We start from the raw sequence: 20,399 nt of genomic DNA on the forward strand, positions 1-20,399 counted from the left end.
AAGGTAGTATCTAATTATAATTTGAAGCTTCGATAGTGGTATATTTTTGTCATTTGCATTCATTATTTTGTAATTATTACGTAAATAATAATATTTTGCATTCAGAGCGTGCTATTATTTGTGTATTGTTATTATATGTATAGGTGTATAGCTACAAAATGTATTTTCATAATAATTATGCAAATGCGAAAAAAAATGTAAACTTTTTTTAAAATTTATAATTCCCCCAACCCCTTCTTTCTACGCCACTAATACTTTAAAACCCGAAAAATAATTATATCTATTTTACCAACATACAAGTATATAGTGTACAGCTAGATCTCTTTTACGCGGTATAGTTCGATTTATGGGAGAACAGTGCGCTTTAGAGAAAATATTTATCATAAAAGTTGTAGAACTTATCAATGTCTACAATTTTTATTTGAAATATTTTTCTAACGTACTGTTCTCCCAGAAATCGAACTATTAACCGCGTAAAAGAGGTCTAGCTGTATGTAAGTGCTTACAAAATTACATTAAAAACTTAAGGAAAAAAGCACTACCTATGCCACTGAATACATCAATAACATTTTTAACTATATTCCAGTGATCATATGATAACAAAAAAAAGTCGATGATTTTTTGTCAGAAAATTAAAAATTAGGTCATGCCTTAAGTGGTTAATCTATCTATGCAAAAACTGACTGCTCTGTACTGTTCAGAGATAGCGACTGTATTGGCAGGGATTTAATGGGGCACATACATATACAAAAAGTTTTTGTTGGGGGCGTAGAAAGAAAAAAATCTCTTTATGCACCCCCCTGAATTAAATCCTGGCGGCGGTAATGGTGACAAACATTTTGTACTTTTTTTGTAGTTCTTTTTTTTTTTTTTTTTTTTTAAAGGCCAATACCACATATTTTTTGGCTTTCTGTCAGTTTATATAGTCTACCTGTTGTCACTTTTTCGGGGAACTGACCGAAAAGGTCAGGAATATCTTGGCCAGTCTACACTCTATCAAGCCTGCTTTCCTGGAAGCCATTAACTGACTAAAGAGGTGCTGCATTCAGTTTTCTTATGGTGTGGTACTTACATAAAACATGTTTTTGGAAACGTAAAAAGGCAGTTTGCAGTATTGTCTGGTTTTCCTAACTTAATCGGAGCACTCATACTGCAATAAGAGCACCTACCAAGAGTGAAGCTGCTTTTGTTCATTATAAGCAGTGACATTTCATTTAACGCACAAGTCATCTGCATTGTCAGTATGAATTTTGAGGAGCACTCGTGTACAGACATTTACAAGATGATTGTGATTTATAAAGGTAAATTGTGTAGCAAGGTGCTTAGGCCAAGTTTTATAAATCGGCATTAATCCCATGTTGCATTGCACTTCCCATTAGTCAGTTGAGTGATGGTTCTTTGTGGTGCTTGCTGGAACCACACACATTGGTCACATGTCCTAACTCCGCGTCTCTTCATGGGAGCTCTGACCCAGACTTGGAATGAATAAATTCATTTGGAACCTGCACATATGTTGTTCAAATCTGCTCAACAGTTAAATAACACACGTTGTGTCAGCGTTCACATGTTTTGAATATTTGAAGCATTTTGGATTAGGGATTCTCAACCTGCAATGAGTGCAATGCAGGAAACGGACCATATGGGGCTATATAGTGCATTGTAAATACACAAAGGATTTGTAAACTTTACAAGGATCATCATAAGACTCAACACTAACTTGAAGTGATTGCCAAAATGGCAACCATGCATCAACCAAAGCTATGATTATGGTTATGGTTGCAATTTTCCAAATGCAATGTTACCTTTCTGACTGTCTAAGGTTAATTTCTGCATTAAGTGTAAATCTGGTTTGAAATAGAAGTTTGCATTGTGAAGTTCTTGGAAAACAAGAAAAAAATGGGGGGAACAGGTTTGTTGATAACGAATGATTTGGAAAAAACATACAGTGCATCCGGAAAGTACTCACAGCGCATCACTTTTTCCACATTTTGTTATGTTACAGCCTTATTCCAAAATGGATTAAATTCATTTTTTTCCTCAGAATTCTACACACAACACCCCAGAATGACAACATGAAAAAAGTTTACTTGAGGTTCTTGCAAATTTAATAAAAATTAAAAAAAATGAGAAATCACATGTACATAAGTATTCACAGCCTTTGTTCAATACTTTGTTGATGCGCCTTTGGCAGCAATTACAGCCTCAAGTCTTTTTGAATATGATGCGACAAGCTTGCCACACGTATCCTTGGCCAGTTTTGCCCATTCCTCTTTGCAGCACCTCTCAAGCTCCATCAGGTTGGATGGGAAGCATCGGTGCACAGCCATTTTAAGATCTCTCCGGAGATGTTCAATCGGATTCAAGCCTGGGCTCTGGCTGGGCCACTCAAGGACATTCACAGAGTTGTCCTGAAGCCACTCCTTTGATATCTTGGCTGTGTGCTTAGGGTTGTTGTCTTGCTGAAAGATGAACCATCGCCCCAGTCTGAGGTCAAGAGTGCTCTGGAGCAGGTTTTCATCCAGGATGTCTCTGTACATTGCTGCAGTCATCTTTCCCTTTATCCTGACTAGTCTCCCAGTTCCTGCCGCTGAAAAACATCCCCACAGCATGATGCTGCCACCACCATGCTTCACTGTAGGGATGGTATTGGCCTGGTGATGAGCGGTGCCTGGTTTCCTCCAAACGTGACGCCTGGCATTCACATCAAAGAGTTCAATCTTTGTCTCATCAGACCAGAGACTTTGTTTCTCATGGTCTTCGTGTCCTTCAGGTGCCTTTTGGCAAACTCTAGGCAGACTGCTATGTGTCTTTTACTAAGGAGTGGCTTCCGTCTGGCCACTCTACCATACAGGCCTGATTGTGGAGAGAGGAGAACCTTCCAGAAGGACAACCATCTCTGCAGCAATCCACCAGAGGACCTCTGGAGCTCTGACAGAGTGACCATCGGGTTCTTGGTCACCTCCCTGACTAAGGCCCTTCTCCCTCGTTCGCTCAGTTTAGATGGCCGGCCAACTCTAGGAAGAGTCCTGGTGGTTTCAAACTTCTTCCACTTATGGATGATGGAGGCCACTGTGCTCATTGGGACCTTCAAAGCAGCAGAAATTTTTCTGTAACCTTCCCCAGATTTGTGCCTCGAGACAATCCTGTCTCAGAGGTCTACAGACAATTCGTTTGACTTCATGCTTGGTTTGTACTCTGACATGAACTGTCAACTGTGGGACCTTCAATAGACAGGTGTGTGCCTATCCAAATCATGTCCAATCAACTGAATTTATCACAGGTGGACTCCAATTAAGCTGCAGAAACATCTCAAGGATGATCAGGGGAAACAGAATGCACCTTTTTTTTTTTTGAGCTTCATGGCCAAGGCTGTGAATACTTATGTACATGTGCTTTCTCAATTTTTTTATTTTTAATAAATTTGCAAAAATCTCAAGTAAACTTTTTTCACGTTGTCATTATGGGGTGTTGTGTGTAGAATTCTAAGGACAAAAATGAATTTAATCCATTTTGGAATAAAGCTGTGACATGACAAAATGTGGAAAAAGTGATGCGCTGTGAATACTTTTCAGATGCACTGTATGGTGTGAATTTTAAGTTTCCTGTTTTTATATGAGAATAAGTACAAAATAAAAAAATAGCAGTAACAATCTGTTTTTATATGTAAAGTGACTTCATACATTATAGTGTTTGCTCAGCAATACTTTTAAAAAAGCAATTATTAAACTTAATTAGATGCTAAACAGAAATTTACCTAATGACCTAATGGCAGTAAAAAGTTTGCGGATATCATTATTGTGTTATTGATGACTGATTATGTCTGTCAGTGCATACACCAAATTAGGTTCAGTAGGTTGGTCACTATGTATACATTTTATATTTGGCTTTACAGATTTGATTTTTACAAGAGCACCGTCTTAGCAAGGGTAGATATAAAACATTTCAGAGGGCTTTATACTTTAGTCACGTGTTCATGTGAACATCACTAGTGTTAAGATCTAGGTAACACATCTGTTACATAAATCAGACTTGTCCTGTCAGCGCAATAAGAAAATGAAACCTTTATAAAAGAGGGAACTTTGGTGAAGCTCACTAGTGTTTCAGCTGTTTTGTTTGATTCAAATTCACCTGTTATGAAACATGAGCAGACAAGTTAATGCAACTTACAGGATTCTAAAAAGCTGTTCTTGCTCTGTCAGCTATGTATTCCTCCTTTATGAACCTGCCACTTATTCATAACAAAAGGGAAATTGCATATACATATAAAACCTGATAGCTTTGGAAATGCTATCTATGGATGAGTGGTGTTAAAGGTTTATTGGCTGAATACAGAGCATATCAAGTAGTACAGATGTGTTGCTAAGGAGACTTTGGTCAGTATTTCAATTTTGTATCCCAGTGCAGGCTTGCATTGTGGCTCTGATTTTGTATTTACAATATTTGTATAACTGTGTAAATCTCGAAATTATGACATGCTTTTAATGTATGCCTTTTAAAGTGGCTTTCACAGTTAAAGTTACAAAATAACTAATATAGACATACCTTTGCATAGGATAATTGGTTTATATGGTTAAAGTATCCAACTACTCCAGCATACTGTAGTTGCTGGTCAATTTTCATATTTTTATTTTTTATAAAGCCTTTCAGACACCAACAGGAATGCCTTATGGAACTGTCAATTTACTGTATGGAGTGAACCCAACAGAAACCCCTGTCACTTGCACAGCTGGAGTTGGAACTTTTATACTGGAATTTGCAACACTCAGTAGGCTTACGGGGGATCCTGTTTTTGAGGAGGTGGCAAAAAAGGCACTGCGAGCTCTTTGGAAAACACGTTCTGAAATAGGTCTGGTGAGTGATTTATAGATGATGTTTACAGTGATGTCTCAAAAATATCAAACTTTGTTATAACGCACACATTTAAGTTGATTTATCTCCATTCTCCGTTTTCAGGAGTTGAAATAAATATTGTGTTTGAGCTGCTTGTTTTGCAGTCTTCTTTGAGATCATGTCATATCTGGTAGATTATGAGCCCTATTTTTAGTTGTTTACATTTTTTTTGGCCATATCCAAAGCTGAAACATTAAGACAGTAAGAGAACCAGTGTTTGTCTTTCAAAATTTAGTTTGCCTTAAATGCAAATCTATTTAAAAATCATATTTTTATTAATATGAAATAGTTGGATTTAAATTTTTTTCCCAATTTTGAATAAGTAATGAATGAATCAGTTGGCCTGTAACTACTAGATTTTTGTTATTTTCCTTAATGTGGGGATGAGATTTTTTTAATCACTTTTTCCAGCATGCATCTAGCATCCCCAATTTTTACCACAAATACTAATAGACATATTGTTAATTTAATAAACACATAAAACTGTGTTTGCCAATGAAAAAGTTTAGATTTTTTTTTTTTTCAAAGTTTGAGCTTTTGGCAAAACTCAAACCTTCACAAAAGAATTTCTTACAAAGCCCTAAATGTGTTTGGAAAATTTTATGAAATGGGTTGGCAGCTGTTGTTACCAATTTTTAAAATTTTAACTTACAGAAGAGTTAATGAGTTTGTAAGGCTACAGTAAGTATGGGAGGTATTTCCTGCAACAAAGGAAATGAAAATTTAAAATTATAAACTGAACATTCAATCTCATTCACCATTTATTTTTCAAAGCCTACACAATAATGCTGCAAAAATTAAAAATAAAATTAAATAGCATTTTCAATTTCATTTTCTGCCTAAACAGCAGTGAAGCTGCAAAAATGAAAAGTAAAATGCAAGTCAACACTGGCGCCACCTGCTGCAAATTAAATTTTAAGTTTCTACTTAGCACTTTCATTTTCAATTTCTCAACGTGCAAATATATTTTAATAGTGTGGGTTAATGAGTGGGTCTTTGCACCTTGATTTCTCACAATTCTATGTCCTTTGTAGCTGGATCAAAATCGTACTTCAACATTTTTGCTATTTTTACAAAAGCAAAGCTATTGAGCTAGTGATATTCCATGGCCAGCTACACTACAGAAGAAAAGTAAATATTTATGGCCGCATGTGTCCATAAAAAATACATATATACAGGAACTTTTGCAGAGTGACTTCAGAATATTTATTTAAAAAGTTCCCAACAAAAGTGAACTATAACAGACTGGCTATTACAAACAGGGTTCCAGCATTGTAAAATACATTTTCTCAAATTGCTGTCTAGATTGAATACGTCTTAATTCGGTTTCGGTGGATAAGCCCAGTAATTGATAATCATTCATACTTTGTAGCAGAAGCCAGAAATACAGCTGGCTGTGAGTTTACACTTGTATAATACTATGAGACTGCCTAGCTAATGTGAGCGTCTTATATATGATAACACTGGGTGCTTTGAAATCTCTAGTACAAGTTCATCAGCTAAGCAAAGTACAAACTACTTGTCAACTTGTTTGACAGGTCATATCATCTTAGGTAAAAACAACAATCCTTTTTATGATACAAATGCAAAAATAACATACTGGGAAGATTCTCTTTTTTTGATATTACGCCATGTAGTTTTGTAATGATGACAATGAAAAGGTTTTAATCTCCTATTTTCTTGCAGAACAGAGGTAAAATAGTTTGATATAATACAAGTACCTGTTGACCAGTTTTGAACAATGGCAAAAGATTTTAAAAATATCTATGTGGAAAAAGGAAAGAACACTTGCGTTACTTGTCTTATAATCCAAATGTCAGTTATCCTGTCATATGTTCACAACATGCACTTTTTTATTTTTTGTGAATATCGTTAAATATATAATTCTGGAAAAAATCAGCGCACACAATAAATGGTAAACACAAGTCACATGAGACCAAGTATTTAAATTTTAGATCTGCCTCCCCCCCTCATTCATTTGTCGGTAGTCTTGGTTCAAGAGTATTCCTTTAAACTATGATATAACCAGTCTACTTCTATTTCAAGCACTTGTGAAAATCTCCTTCCCTATATGCAGTCGACAGTGATCCTCCATTAAACGTTTATTGAGTTACTATTGTCACGTGTACAGATTACAATGAATTTCTCACTTGTATGTGTTAATCAGCATGCAACACTCCTAGTGCTATGATTAGAACTATTTTACATGAAAACGTCTGTCTTTGTTACCTGAAAAATCTTGGCACACGCGCAAGGGATCTATAGATAGATAGATACTTTATTAATCCCAAGGGGAAATTCACATAATCCAGCAGCTGCACACTGATACAAAAAACAATATTAAATGAAAGAGTAATAAATATGCAGGTAAAAACAGACAATAACTTTGAATAATGTTAACGTTTAACCCCCTCTGGTTGAACTGTAGAATTGCATGGTGTTGGGGAAGAATGATCTCCTCAGTCTGTCAGTGGAGCAGGACATTGACAGCAGTCTGTCGCTGAAGCTGCTCCTCCTGTCTGTAGATGATACTGTTCAGTGGATGCAGTGGATTCTCCATGATTGTCAGGAGTTTGCACAACACCCGTCGCTCTGCCACAGATGTTAAACTGTCCAGCTTCATTCCTACAATAGAGCCTGCCTTCCTCACAAGTGTGTCCAGGTGTGAGACGTCCTTCTTCTTTATGCTGCCTCCCCAGCACACCTCCGTGTAGAAGAGGGCACTCGCCACAACCGTCTGGTAGAACATCTGCAGCATCTTATTGCAGATGTTGAAGGACGCCAGCCTTCTAAGGAAGTATAGTCGGCTCTGACCTTTCTTACACAGAGTCCAGTCCAATTTATCATCCAGCTGCACTCCCAGGTATTTATAGGTCTGTACCCTCTGCACACAGTCGCCTCTGATAATCACGGGGTCCATGAGGGGCCTGGGTCTCCTAAAATCCATCACCAGCTCCTTGGTTTTGCTGGTGTTCAGGTGTAAGTGGTTTGAGTCGCACCATTTAACAAAGCCCTTGATTAGCTTCCTATACTCATCCTACTGCCCACTCCTGATGCAGCCCACGCTAGCAGTGTCATCAGTGAACTTTTGCATGTGGCAGGACTCCAAGTTGTATTGGAAGTCTGATGTATATAGGCTGAACAGGACCGGAGTAAGTACAGTCCCATGCGGCGCTCCTGTGTTGCTAACCACAATGCCAGACCTGCAGTTCCCGAGACGCACATACTGAGGTCTTTCTGTAAGATAGTCCACGATGCATGCCACCAGGTATGAATCTACTCCCACCTCTGTCAGCTTGTCCCTAAGGAGCAGAGATTGGATGGTGTTGAAGGCTCTAGAGAAGTCCAAAAACATAATTCTTACTGCACCACTGCCTCTGTCTAAGTGGGATAGGGATCGGTGTAGCATATAGATGATGGCCTCCTCCACTCCCACCTTCTCCTGGTATGCGAATTACAGAGGGTTGAGGGTGAGGCGGACCTGTGGCCTCAGGTGGTGAAGCAGCAGCCGCTCCATGGTCTTCATCACATGTGACATCAGAAAGACAGGCCGGAAGTCATTAAGCTCACTAGGACGTGATACCTTTGGGACAGGGGTGATACAAGATGTTTTCCAAAGCCTCAGGACTCTCCCCTGTTCTAGGCTCAGGTTGAAGATGCGCTGTAGAGGACTCCCCAGCTCCAGCGCACAGGTCTTCAGCAGTCCATCTGGACCCACTGCTTTGCTGGCACGAAATATACCAAATTAATTTACAATGGTGTAACAATATTCTTATATCATAATATTATATTAATCATGATATTAAATTCAAGATTGACATAACCTTGAAAAAAAATAGGAATGTAACAAAGTAAGGTTGCATAATTTAAATGAACTTAAATTAGCTCTGAATTCTAAATACAGAGCAGTAACTGTAAAGGAGAAGGTGAGGTGAATATGTGCCTAAACAGCATGCCTTCATTACTAATAAAGGTGATTATTGATGTGATCAAAGAACTGAAAAACAAATCACTAGGAGAAGATTGTGTATCTCTCAAATATTCAAAGTATGCATTGAACTGATACTGAAATGACTTTGTTAATTGTGAGAACCAGTTAAAAACAATAGAAAAAGATGAAATGCCTAACAATGTAATCAGACTCATACTGTATAGTATTACTACAGTGCAATGGAAATGAATGTGACAGTATGGGAAAAAGAATCTGATCTTTTCTATTTGACCTTGGGAGCATACAGCCTTTTCCCTTACCACCTATCCTGTTCAAGTATTTTATTACCTACACTATGAATGCTACGTTTGCTATCAATATGGGCATGAGTACGGTCCCACAATAGCTCCAACAGATTTCAACATCCTAGTATTTAACAATGACTATAATAAAATGCAAACCGTCTTTAGCTACCTTGAGAGGAGTATTAAAAAAGATACACCAGAGTATCTTAAACAAAAATATTGTCTTATGATACTAGAGGAAGAAAAGCTAACTGTAATACTGGCCTCTGTTGACATAGAGTTAGTAGAATATTTCAAATGCTTTGGATCCACTGTCACAACAAGGCAATCTCTAATGGAAATTCAAGTATGTATCTGCAAAGTCTGCCAAGCTTTCTGCCAGTGGAGTCAAGCACTATCAAGTGAAAACATGGTCAGTGTAACAGTGTTATCAGGAGATTGGAGAGCTGTGACAGCGAGTGTCAGAATGTTTCTCCCAGTTGGTTACTCTGAGAGAGTTTTGAACGAAGAGACAAGTTGTCTATTTTGTGTAGCTCATCCAATCAGTGAAGTGATCAGACAAAGAAGAATGCACTGAATGGAGCTTAAACTATGGGGAAACAACCATGGATTCACAAAACAAGCAATGATGGCAGGCTTCTGTAGTGGGTGAAGGAACACAAAGGGAAAGCAAAGAATACATTTATTGAAGCGGTCGCTACTTACCAAATGATTAGCTTTTAACCTACTGGCAAACTTAATTAAATCATTAGTGATATATACTAGTACAAACAAACTTTGACTTAGGGTGTATATTTAAGGACACGGGGTAAATTTTACATTTGCACTGTATTTCAAATGTTGGTTTTAAATTTTGAACCTTTTTTTGGCTGTTTTGCACTGTAGGTGTACCTTGTACAGGTATGTTACTGATGGAATGGTTTTAGTGAATCATCGGTCCTACCTATTTGTGTTTTTATTTTAAAATGTTCCCTCATGAAAATAACATCTCAAAGATGATGCAGTATAGTGTTTGCACATAGTAACAAAAATAGCACAGACAAACAGAACAAGAAGTATTGCCAATAGCAATTGCATGTTCCACCGCTTGCATCTGCCCCTCCAACCTAGACAGCTTAAATCTTTTTTTCTTTCATGTTAGAATGAGCTAACTATAGTATTTTCAAGGATTCTGTTGTGAATGGTGCCTTTAATAGGCTGATTTTGACAGGAATAGCACTCCTTTTCCATGCTACAGACTTTTCTTATGAAAGCAGTATCATCAACATATATGGACTGTTTTTATGTTGGCTGAATAATAGCATATTGGAATTCAGTGTCTGAGTAAGCTTTGATGAAATTTAGAAAAGTCAGGACTTGCCGTTACCCTAAATAGGAAGTCATTTGCTGGGGAAATTTAAGTGGTATCATCCTTGACTTTAATTATTTAAACACTTACACTTCCTTTGCTAAAGGTTCATAATCATATTTAGTAATGTTCCTATGGCTGTAATTTTATTGCTTGTGAGCCTCAGAAGTACTTACGTTTCTCTTAAATGTTTTTGTTTCATGAGTTAACCTCAGTCGACATTTGAGCAGTAATGGATTAAAGCTTCAGGGATCTGGATTTGATTTTTGTCGAGTCATAATCAGTGTATGATTGGCACATGTTCCTTGTGTCTGCATGTATATAGTCCCAATGCCTCAGTTTTCACACTCCTCTTGAAATGTACTTGCTAGGTTCATTTTTCAGGGTTGGTTCTTCCCCTGTGCTGATTATTGCTGGGATAGCCTCTGGCAGCCTGCGGCCTTGTAATGTCCAAAGTAAGATGAAAAATCAGTGGATTGGATTAGCCTAAGTTTTATTTGATCAGTTATTGTTCTGTAATGAGTCTTTCAAAAACGGGTCTGTTTTTTTAATTTGTGTTTGTTTTCTTTCTTTTTAGGTGGGCAACCACATTGATGTGCTCAGTTCAAAATGGGTTGCACAAGATGCCGGCATTGGAGCAGGAGTAGATTCCTATTTTGAGTATCTTGTGAAGGGAGCCATTATGCTGCAGGATGAAGAGCTGATGTTAATGTTTTCAGGTCAGAAGTTCTAAACAGTTTTCGGTGTGGCAGCACTTGTTTTATAGAAATGTGGATAAAATGATTAATTAATAAAATTAAGTCTTGCTATACTGTAGCAAGGTATTTGTATTTTATTTTTAAAGTCAATGAACATTCAAAACGTAAGCTTTAAAATGCTTTCTAGTAACAGTTCATATTTGAATAAATCTTTGAAAGGATTAGTCATCCCATGTGTCACATCCTAGCCTAGAGTGACCTACCACCTGGAATTTGTATCACTTGATGGCAAGCTAGTATTTGTCAAAAGTATATTCTCAGGTGTCTTGTAGAGTTTTTCAGATATATAGCACAGGACTTGCTTGTGAAAATCTTCATGATAGAAATGCTATTCTTTTACTAACAAATTCAGTTTTAATAGTACGTTAAAATTAAAAATGAGACCTTTTCACAGTAAAATTTTCCAGTCAATATTAATTATTGGACAGAAAGCACAGAGTGTCAGAAAACTCAGAAATAAAAACCGGGGGCCTCATGTATAACACTGTGCATAGAATTTGCACTAAAACATGGCATATGGACAAAATTGGAAATGTGCGTAACATAAAAAAAATCCAGTTGCATAAAACTGTACATACGCCAAGTTCACACACTTCCTCTTTATAAATCCTAATGAACGTGAAATTTGAACACCTTTGCATGCACCTACAACCCCACCACAACTCCTCCCAGAATTTTGCATACTTTAATATGCAAATCAATCTAAATAGCCTCTTCTGTTCAGTGTTTTGTTAAATAACAATGGCAAAAACACATGAAAAAAAGAATTTCAGAAATTGCAAAGTGGAGACAAGGAAATACGTACTATTTGTTGGCTTAAGCAGTGGTATAAGTAACAAATGGAAATTGATGGTGTGATATGGAGTGGAGAAGACACTCAAAAGTTCAAGTTCAGAAAAAACTAAAAATAGGAAAGAAATAAAAAGAAGTGGTCAGATATCAAAGTCGACATGAAAAGATGAGTCGCAGCCCACTGTCTGTTTATTCTGTTTCAGACAACATTACAAAAGCTGAACCCTGTGCGGTGGTCAGCCAATGATGGGGCTGCTGTACCCAGCATATCTTCGGATGGTGGCTGCACACACACCTCTGCCTTGGAAATCGCAGGATAACCATCTGGCTGTGTGCTGATGGGTGCTGTTCTGGAGTCAGAAATGCAATAGTGGATGCTGTAAGAGGGGTGGTCAGTGAAATAAGGAATGTAAGGGCTGTATCATGTGATATTTACCACAAATTAAATATTATTGATTAAAAAAAAAAAAATTGCTGCATCTGAATTAATGTTTTTATATTCTGCTAGTTACATTCAAATGAGGTTGTAACATTATCCAATTTGGCTGATAATTTGGTGGGTCAGGTTCATCATACCTCATCTCTTCAGGTATGGGTAAGCCACGATTGTATCCCACATTATGCAGCACGCTACATGCTTGCACAATGTGACACGCTTTCTGTGGACTATACAGCAGCACATTAATAGAGTGGAAATGCTATATATTTACATACGCAAATTCATTCTCTGAAGGTACCTTTATAGTGTAGCTTCGGCGCCGAGTGTCACAACAGATCAATTCTCTGCTCTTTACATAGTTCTTTGATGTGACTCGCTATCCTTAAAAGGACTGCTTGCCTTTTGCCACACTATTTGGAAGTAGGATCTGCGACTGTGCATAGTTGCTTTTTTGCTATAGATGATGCAGAAGTGCCAGCTCATTCTTTTGGTGATACATCCCTGGCTGAGTATAACTTGCCCAGCGTCGTTGCAATAGCAATGTGTGTGTAGTTGACTGTTCAGATTACATTTGGAAAACTGAATGTTGCTGCAAATTGTGCTTTGATGTTTCCCAGTTAAACCACAGTGTAAGGAAATCTTATATATCTGGATGACAAATGGATAATACCATTCTATACAGCTGACATGATGCGACTCAGTGATGTTTGTGAAATACCCGATCAGTCAGCAAGTTCATGTTGAAAAGCTCCTTTGACTAAAAAACGAGGGTGGATAGAACTTGCAAAGGAGCAGTTAGAGCACAGTTCCTCAAGGTCTGCCTTTGTAAAGCCAGTGCCAGTTCAGCAAACAGCTCGAAGGGGGATAGCTCTTGGAAATTGAAATCGACTTCGAAACCAGTCATCATCATCATCATCTATCAATATGTGTTCTCTCCTAATTCTTCATTTGCAGTGTATTCTAACAATGCTAAAGCAGCTATGGTAGTTGGAATAGTTTTCTTATTGCTTGTGCTATTATATTGTTACAGAATACTTCCAAGTTTGTAAAGGATATGCAATTAATTTTGGTGTATTTGATACAACCTGTGTCAAGGATTCGAATATGAAAAAGAATTGGAAATGACACAGAAACCGTAGCACTGCTTTGACACAGGAGCCACCCATTTTCAAAACCAAGCAGCAAAGTATGTACTCAAGGTGTGAGGCTACTATGGAAAATGCGTAGCTTTATGTCTAGTTTAGTTTTTATACATCTCATAGTGAGTGTGGAAACAATTGTATGCAACAGTTTTGTGCATATGCACTGTTTATACATGAGGGCCTGGGTGAGTATTTTGTTTGTGTGCAAATTTAACCAGTATTTAGGTTAGTGTTTGCATGTTACAATTTAGATCAGCATTCAGTTTATAACAGACAAAAGAGATGGGGCTTATCTTTTTGTCACCCCATTAAAATAAGTCTGTATAGATTAACACATTTTGGTGAATGTACAATTTTTCATTTGTGAAATTATTTGTCTAATTATACCAATTTATACCTAATGTCTGATCTCTGATTACTGTAAAACTGATCCACATTATTATTTACATCATTGAGAATATACAAACGCAAAAACCAGCATTGCAACTAAGACAATAACTCGTGTAATGGAAGAGAGTTTTGAGTAGTGGAAAACAAGTAATAAAATTACTCTCCTTAGCCCCACTCCAGTACAGAAATATGTTTACAAGTAAGCTCCTTTCATTCAGTACCGGAAGATAATAATATCTGAAGGCATGTTCCTTGTATTCAATCTTTTTGTCACTGTCCTCGTAATTAAACTTCAGTTTCAACTACAGAAAACCAGAAGGTTTTTTTAGTAATCTAAAAGTACAAACTCCTTCACAATCAAATTGTTCTTCTCAAAACTTGCTCTTACTTAATATTACTCGGGAAGTACCATGAAAATCAGATAGCCACCATTGCAGCAAAGGCATGGAGACCCATTCAACATTTATTTGAGTATTTGACCAGATTTCAGCATTTAGTCCAGTTACTAATAGTGCTGATTTAATGTAATGGATCCTGGCTTTACTTCATGGGTACTGTTTACCTGAGATATTTGTTTAGGAGGTCTAACATAAAGTCCCTTTGGCAGATCACTGAGAAATACAACATTCCATAAGAAAACAGTTTTTCATTCTTTGCAGATTAGGGTGTTGATGTAAATAACCACTTATTTTAAATAAAGGGGAAAGTGTAGTTGAAAGTACCAGGACAAGGTTGTTTTAGTTATTCTTGGATTGTTATTTATTTGCAATATACTTTAAGCAAACCCTTTTACTAATTGCCGTGTAAAAGGCTATTGTTGTTTACCAGTTGTTGGCCAGTATTGTTTTCATATTTATTTTTGTCTATCTTTAAAATTACAGAATATGATAAAGCTTTAAAAAACTACACAAAGTTTGATGACTGGTACCTCTGGGTTCAAATGCATAAGGGGACTGTTACTATGCCAGTGTTCCAGTCTTTGGAGGCGTTCTGGCCAGGGATGCAGGTATTATGCATATTTTTTTATAAAATCAAAATTGATATGCACAAGATACAGTAAAAATGTTTGTATTAAGCTTTCAGTATTGAATTTTGTATACATGTATAATAAAAATAATTCAATGAAACCATTAGTAGTTATCAATAAAAAATGTTTTTGTTCCAGTGAAAATGTACAGTTTTTATACTGTATGTAGGCATAATCTACACTCACCTAAAGGATTATTAGGAACACCATACTAATACGGTGTTTGACCCCCTTTCGCTTTCAAAACTGCCTTAATTCTACGTGGCATTGATTCAACAAGGTGCTGAAAGCATTCTTTAGAAATGTTGGCCCATATTGATAGGATAGCATCTTTCAGTTGATGGAGATTTGTGGGATGCACATCCAGGGCACGAAGCTCCCGTTCCACCACATCCCAAAGATGCTCTATTGGGTTGAGATCTGGTGACTGTGGGGGCCATTTTAGTACAGTGAACTCATTGCCATGTTCAAGAAACCAATTTGAAATGATTCGAGCTTTGTGAGATGGTCCATTATCCTGCTGGAAGTAGCCATCAGAGGATGGGTACATGGTGGTCATGAAGGGATGGACATGGTCAGAAACAATGCTCAGGTAGCCCGTGGCATTTAAACGATGCCCAATTGGCACTAAGGGGCCTAAAGTGTGCCAAGAAAAAATCCCCCACACCATTACACCACCACCACCAGCCTGCACAGTGGTAACAAGGCATGATAGATCCATGTTCTCATTCTGTTTACGCCAAATTCTGACTCTACCATTTGAATGTCTCAACAGAAATCGAGACTGATCAGACCAGGCAACATTTTTTATTTTTTGTCTTCAACTGTCCAATTTTGGTGAGCTTGTGCAAATTGTAGCCTCTTTTTCCTATTTGTAGTGGAGATGAGTGGTACCTGGTGGGGTCTTCTGCTGTTGTAGCCCATCCGCCTCAAGGTTGTGCATGTTGTGGCTTCACAAATGCTTTGCTGCATACCTCGGTTGTAACGAGTGGTTATTTCAATCAAAGTTGCTCTTCTATCAGCTTGAATCAGTCGGCCCATTCTCCTCTGACCTCTAGCATCAACAAGGCATTTTCGCCCACAGGACTGCCGCATACTGGATGTTTTTCCCTTTTCACACCATTCCTTGTAAACCCTTGAAATGGTTGTGCGTGAAAATCCCACTAACTGAGCAGATTGTGAAATACTCAGACCGGCCCGTCTGGCACCAACAACCATGCCACGCTCAAAATTGCTTAAATCACTTTTCTTTCCCATTCTGACATTCAGTTTGGAGTTCAGGAGATTGTCTTGACCAGGACCACACCCCTAAATGCATTGAAGCAACTGCCATGTGATTGGTTGATTAGATAATTGCATTAATGAGAAATTGAACAGGTGTTCCTAATAATCCTTTAGGTGAGTGTATAATTCTTAAAGTGCAGTGTTTTATATTTTCCCATGCCATTATTCTCTCAGTTCATATACCACAAGTTGTAGTATGATAGGTGTAGGTGCCTCTTGAATTCACAGCAGCTGTTTTTAGAAGTTTGCTTTCAGGAATATATTATTTTTGCTGTTTAAGCAAAATGATCTGTATCATTGTATTTTTTAGCACTCTGTACAAGAAATTAGCATCTTGGATACTCTAAAATTCCAGAAATATGTAAGCTTCATTAAATGGGACTAAATGTTGTGTTTTAGCTGAAGGTTAGTGGAAATGAGCACCAGACACTTCTAAGCTGGAGGGAAAAAGTAAGAAAAAATTGTTCATTATTACAGCAGGCCAGAGATCATGCAACCTAAATGAACTGTTATGTGGTTTTGTCCTGAATCCTGCTAATTTCACTAACCACTTTTAACTAAGAGTCATCTGTTAATAAATTATGTTGGTGAATAAAAGCACATAACTTAAAAGAAATAGAAGAATAAGACCAAGCTTCAAAAAAAAGCAGGTTCTATTGTAAAAAGTAGAAACATATACAAACATTTATTTTTCTGCCAGCCCTTAAGAAGAAAAGGTGCTTGGTTTTTTTTATATATATTTGGTGACATCAGAAAAACTACATCATATTTTGATTCTTTCCTCATTTACAACTTATAGAGCCTGATTGGGGATTTGGATAATGCCATGAAAACCTTTCTTAACTATTACACAGTTTGGAAGCAGTTTGGAGGACTCCCAGAATTCTATAGCATCCCTCAGGGGTACACTGTGGACAAAAGGGAGGGCTATCCTCTGCGACCAGGTATGATGTATTAATTATTCTTAAAAATTGACTATTTTATATATAATAGTCTGATCAAAAACTGAGTTTCAGTAATAACAGTTGATATTTTAATATGCAGCTTTCCCATCAGTTTGTTTTTCTTTTTCCTTTATTACAAGTACTACAGATGCATATGTCAATAAATTGGCCTGTTTCTCTTCACCGCATGACTTATTCTTTCTACACTTTTCTGTTGATGAATATTTGCAAATCCAGTTAATTTTTGTAATTTAGGTGTTTTGTAACATTACATAGTGTTCCAGGTACCACTATATCTTATTATACGCCACCCATCACGTACAACTTACTTACATTTTTCTTTTACATACTAGAGATGCCAGTCTGTGTTGTGTTCATTGCAGAGACAAAACTGTTAGGAAAAATGGATGGACCAGTAAATGAAAACCTAAATTAAGTTGAAATGGGCATGGGTCAAAACCAGGAGGACAGAATTCACAGAATGGCAAATATGAGAAAAGCTAAATAGAAGGCATAGTCAAAAAATTTTGACCTTTATTGTCAAGCAGAAAATAAAAAAGAACAGAGATAAAATATTTAAATTTTTGTTTATCCAGAAACTTGGGCGATTGTTTGAGTTTCTATGAATCTGCCCCCTAACAACCTGTCGTTGTGGTCTGACAAAGAGTTGCAACATAAATGAAAATAATAATTTAAGTGATTTTCTATTTGTGTTTTTTGTTTCTAAATTAATATTTATAGCATCTTATCATTTATAGCTTCACGTCAAACAATACAGAAGCAAATATAGAACACCTAAACAAAATAACTGGTGGAAAGAAAATTCCTTACCAATTATACAAATACTCCAGTTTCATGACAAGATGATACTCTGAGTGGATGACAACTTTCCAAGAAATCTTCATTAATAATAATTCTTTACATTTATATAAAGCTTTTCTCACTACTCAAAGCACTCTCCATACAGGGAGGACCCCAAACGCGAACTCACAACCTCCTTACTGCAGAGTAGCATTGCCACCACTGCACCATCTGCATCTGCCCCTTTCTGTCACCTACAGTCCCATCATCTTAATAAGCAGAGTTCCCTTCTTTATCCAAAACCACCCCATTGTCAGCACCTATTTTTAACATTTACTACATCTTCTAGGATGTTCCTTAGTCATGGCTGACAAGCATTAAAGATTATACGGACTACCTTTTGGGATAATCGCTACAAATTTTTTATGAACGCACTCTTAACAGCCTCTGCACAAAACTGCACCCTCCTCAACATGTTTATTATATTTGCCCCTTTCTGTCTTACTAATTTTTGTCTCATTTAGCTGCCATCTTTGACTTTCATATCAGTTTTCCTTTTCAGTAGTTTTTATTTTCTTACTTTTTTTTTTTTTTTTTACTATCAAAACAGGATTGTCTTCATCCAAAAGATCACAGCATTCCATCATTTTCTTGAATAGGAGCAAACTGTGAAATAATTTTATTGAAGTTTTATCTGCACCTTGCGTGTTTGCCAGTCCCAAGCCACCTACCTTGCCTGTTCAGTCATTATTATCACTACAAACACTAACCACTGTTTCACTCATAGTTTTCTCAGTTCTTGCCTCCCTACTAAGAGTAACCTGGCAAACATTTTCTTCATTAAATAGTTTATTCATATTACAATACTTCACTAACTTCACCTTGTCAACTTCTACCTTTACTAATTGGTAATTGATCCTGAATGTCCTCCTCAGTTGTTTTGGTTACATGAGAATTTTACTCTCATGCCTTGTGTTGTCATTAAAGTCCTTTAGTTTTCCCAGTCTAAAAATTCTTTATCAGTTCCCTACTACCATCTACAACTTTGCAAACTCTTGATAACAATTTATCAGCATGTTTACTTGTAACCCCTTCCTCATTCAGCTCGTGGAGTTACTCATGATTGCATATATTGTATGCAGCCCTGCATTGGCATTACCTAGCAAGTAGCTGTCCATATAACAGAAAACAAAAACATTTTCAGTATTTTTTGCAGTGTCACATGAAATTAACTAACTTGTGTGCAAAGTAACTATGTACATTTTTAGATGTCCAAATGCTGTTTGAAATGTATGATATGGATACATCACTGCACACATTTCTCCTTTGCCTTTCCTTTGCAAAACATGATGCAGTATTACCAGTGAAAGCTCTGAGGATAAAGAGGGGCTGTGAAAATACATGGCGAATTTAAGAACCGTTTATGTATTTCTGCCAAGCTTAAATAGTTGTGATTAAAATGCTACTCTAAGAGGGTATGTAGCTTTCCTTTTTCATATTTTCCAATAACTGCCAAGACAATAATGGCTATGAAGTATTAAAAGAAATGTTATATATTCTTTACTTCCCTGTTGATATAACCTTTGTGTTCTCTAAACAGAGCTGATTGAAAGTGCAATGTATTTATACCGTGCCACTGGTGATCCAACTTTTTTGAAAATGGGACATGATGCTCTGGAATCCATTGAAAAAATCAGCAAAGTAGAATGCGGGTTTGCAACAGTAAGTGTCGGTATCTGCATTTTTGTAGTTTCTCAAGTTTTCTCCTAAAATATATTGGCAGATTTTAAGTGTGCGTCTTAAAAGATTCTATTGTTTAAATCGTTTCTCCCTTTTCTTTGAGTGTGTGTCTTAAAAGAGTCAATTGTTTCTCCCTTTTCTTTATTCAAATTCTTTTAATTGTAATTACTTTTCCAGATTTTTACTTAAATTTCCAGGGCACCAAGGAAAAATATCTATTCTAGATCTTAACACTTAAGAGCCTGAGAAACTGTGGTTTAGGCTTGGAGGACCAGACAAACGATAAAGAATTACTGTAGTTTTTTGAGTCACAACTGTACTGCGAATCTGTAAATATTAAAAATTCTATCCCATTTTAAATATAGCAAATTGTTTGTAATATAAATTTACTCTGTAAACTAATATTTAGTTGAAATTGCACAGAATATTCCTGTTTGTTTTAAGGATAGGCAACAAGTAAGGGAGAGTTGTTTTGGTCAAGACGGATTATGGTATTTTTTGAGCTGTCCGTCCTCTAAACAAGTTTATCCAGGACAGGGGGCATCTGGAGCCATTCCAGCAATTAACGGGTCCAGGCAGGAACAAAACCTGCACCGTGCTCCAGCCAA

At 36.9% G+C, this 20,399-nt stretch overlaps 1 protein-coding gene across 3 annotated transcripts in view; it reads left to right on the plus strand.

Moving 5' to 3' along the window:
* The window catches only part of edem2 (ER degradation enhancer, mannosidase alpha-like 2), a 49,757-nt gene that overhangs the window by 26,848 nt on the left and 2,510 nt on the right, over nucleotides 1–20,399 (plus strand). For all 3 annotated transcript variants that reach the window (XM_039735329.1, XM_039735330.1, XM_039735328.1), the window contains exons 6-10: nucleotides 4,640–4,851; nucleotides 11,052–11,193; nucleotides 14,877–15,001; nucleotides 17,106–17,250; nucleotides 19,652–19,773. In XM_039735329.1, coding sequence (XP_039591263.1) covers nucleotides 4,640–4,851; nucleotides 11,052–11,193; nucleotides 14,877–15,001; nucleotides 17,106–17,250; nucleotides 19,652–19,773 — 746 coding nt within the window. The remainder of the gene's footprint in view (nucleotides 1–4,639; nucleotides 4,852–11,051; nucleotides 11,194–14,876; nucleotides 15,002–17,105; nucleotides 17,251–19,651; nucleotides 19,774–20,399) is intronic.

Source organism: Polypterus senegalus, chromosome 14 (assembly GCF_016835505.1).
Source record: "Polypterus senegalus isolate Bchr_013 chromosome 14, ASM1683550v1, whole genome shotgun sequence".
Classification (NCBI taxonomy): Eukaryota; Metazoa; Chordata; class Cladistia; order Polypteriformes; family Polypteridae; genus Polypterus; species Polypterus senegalus.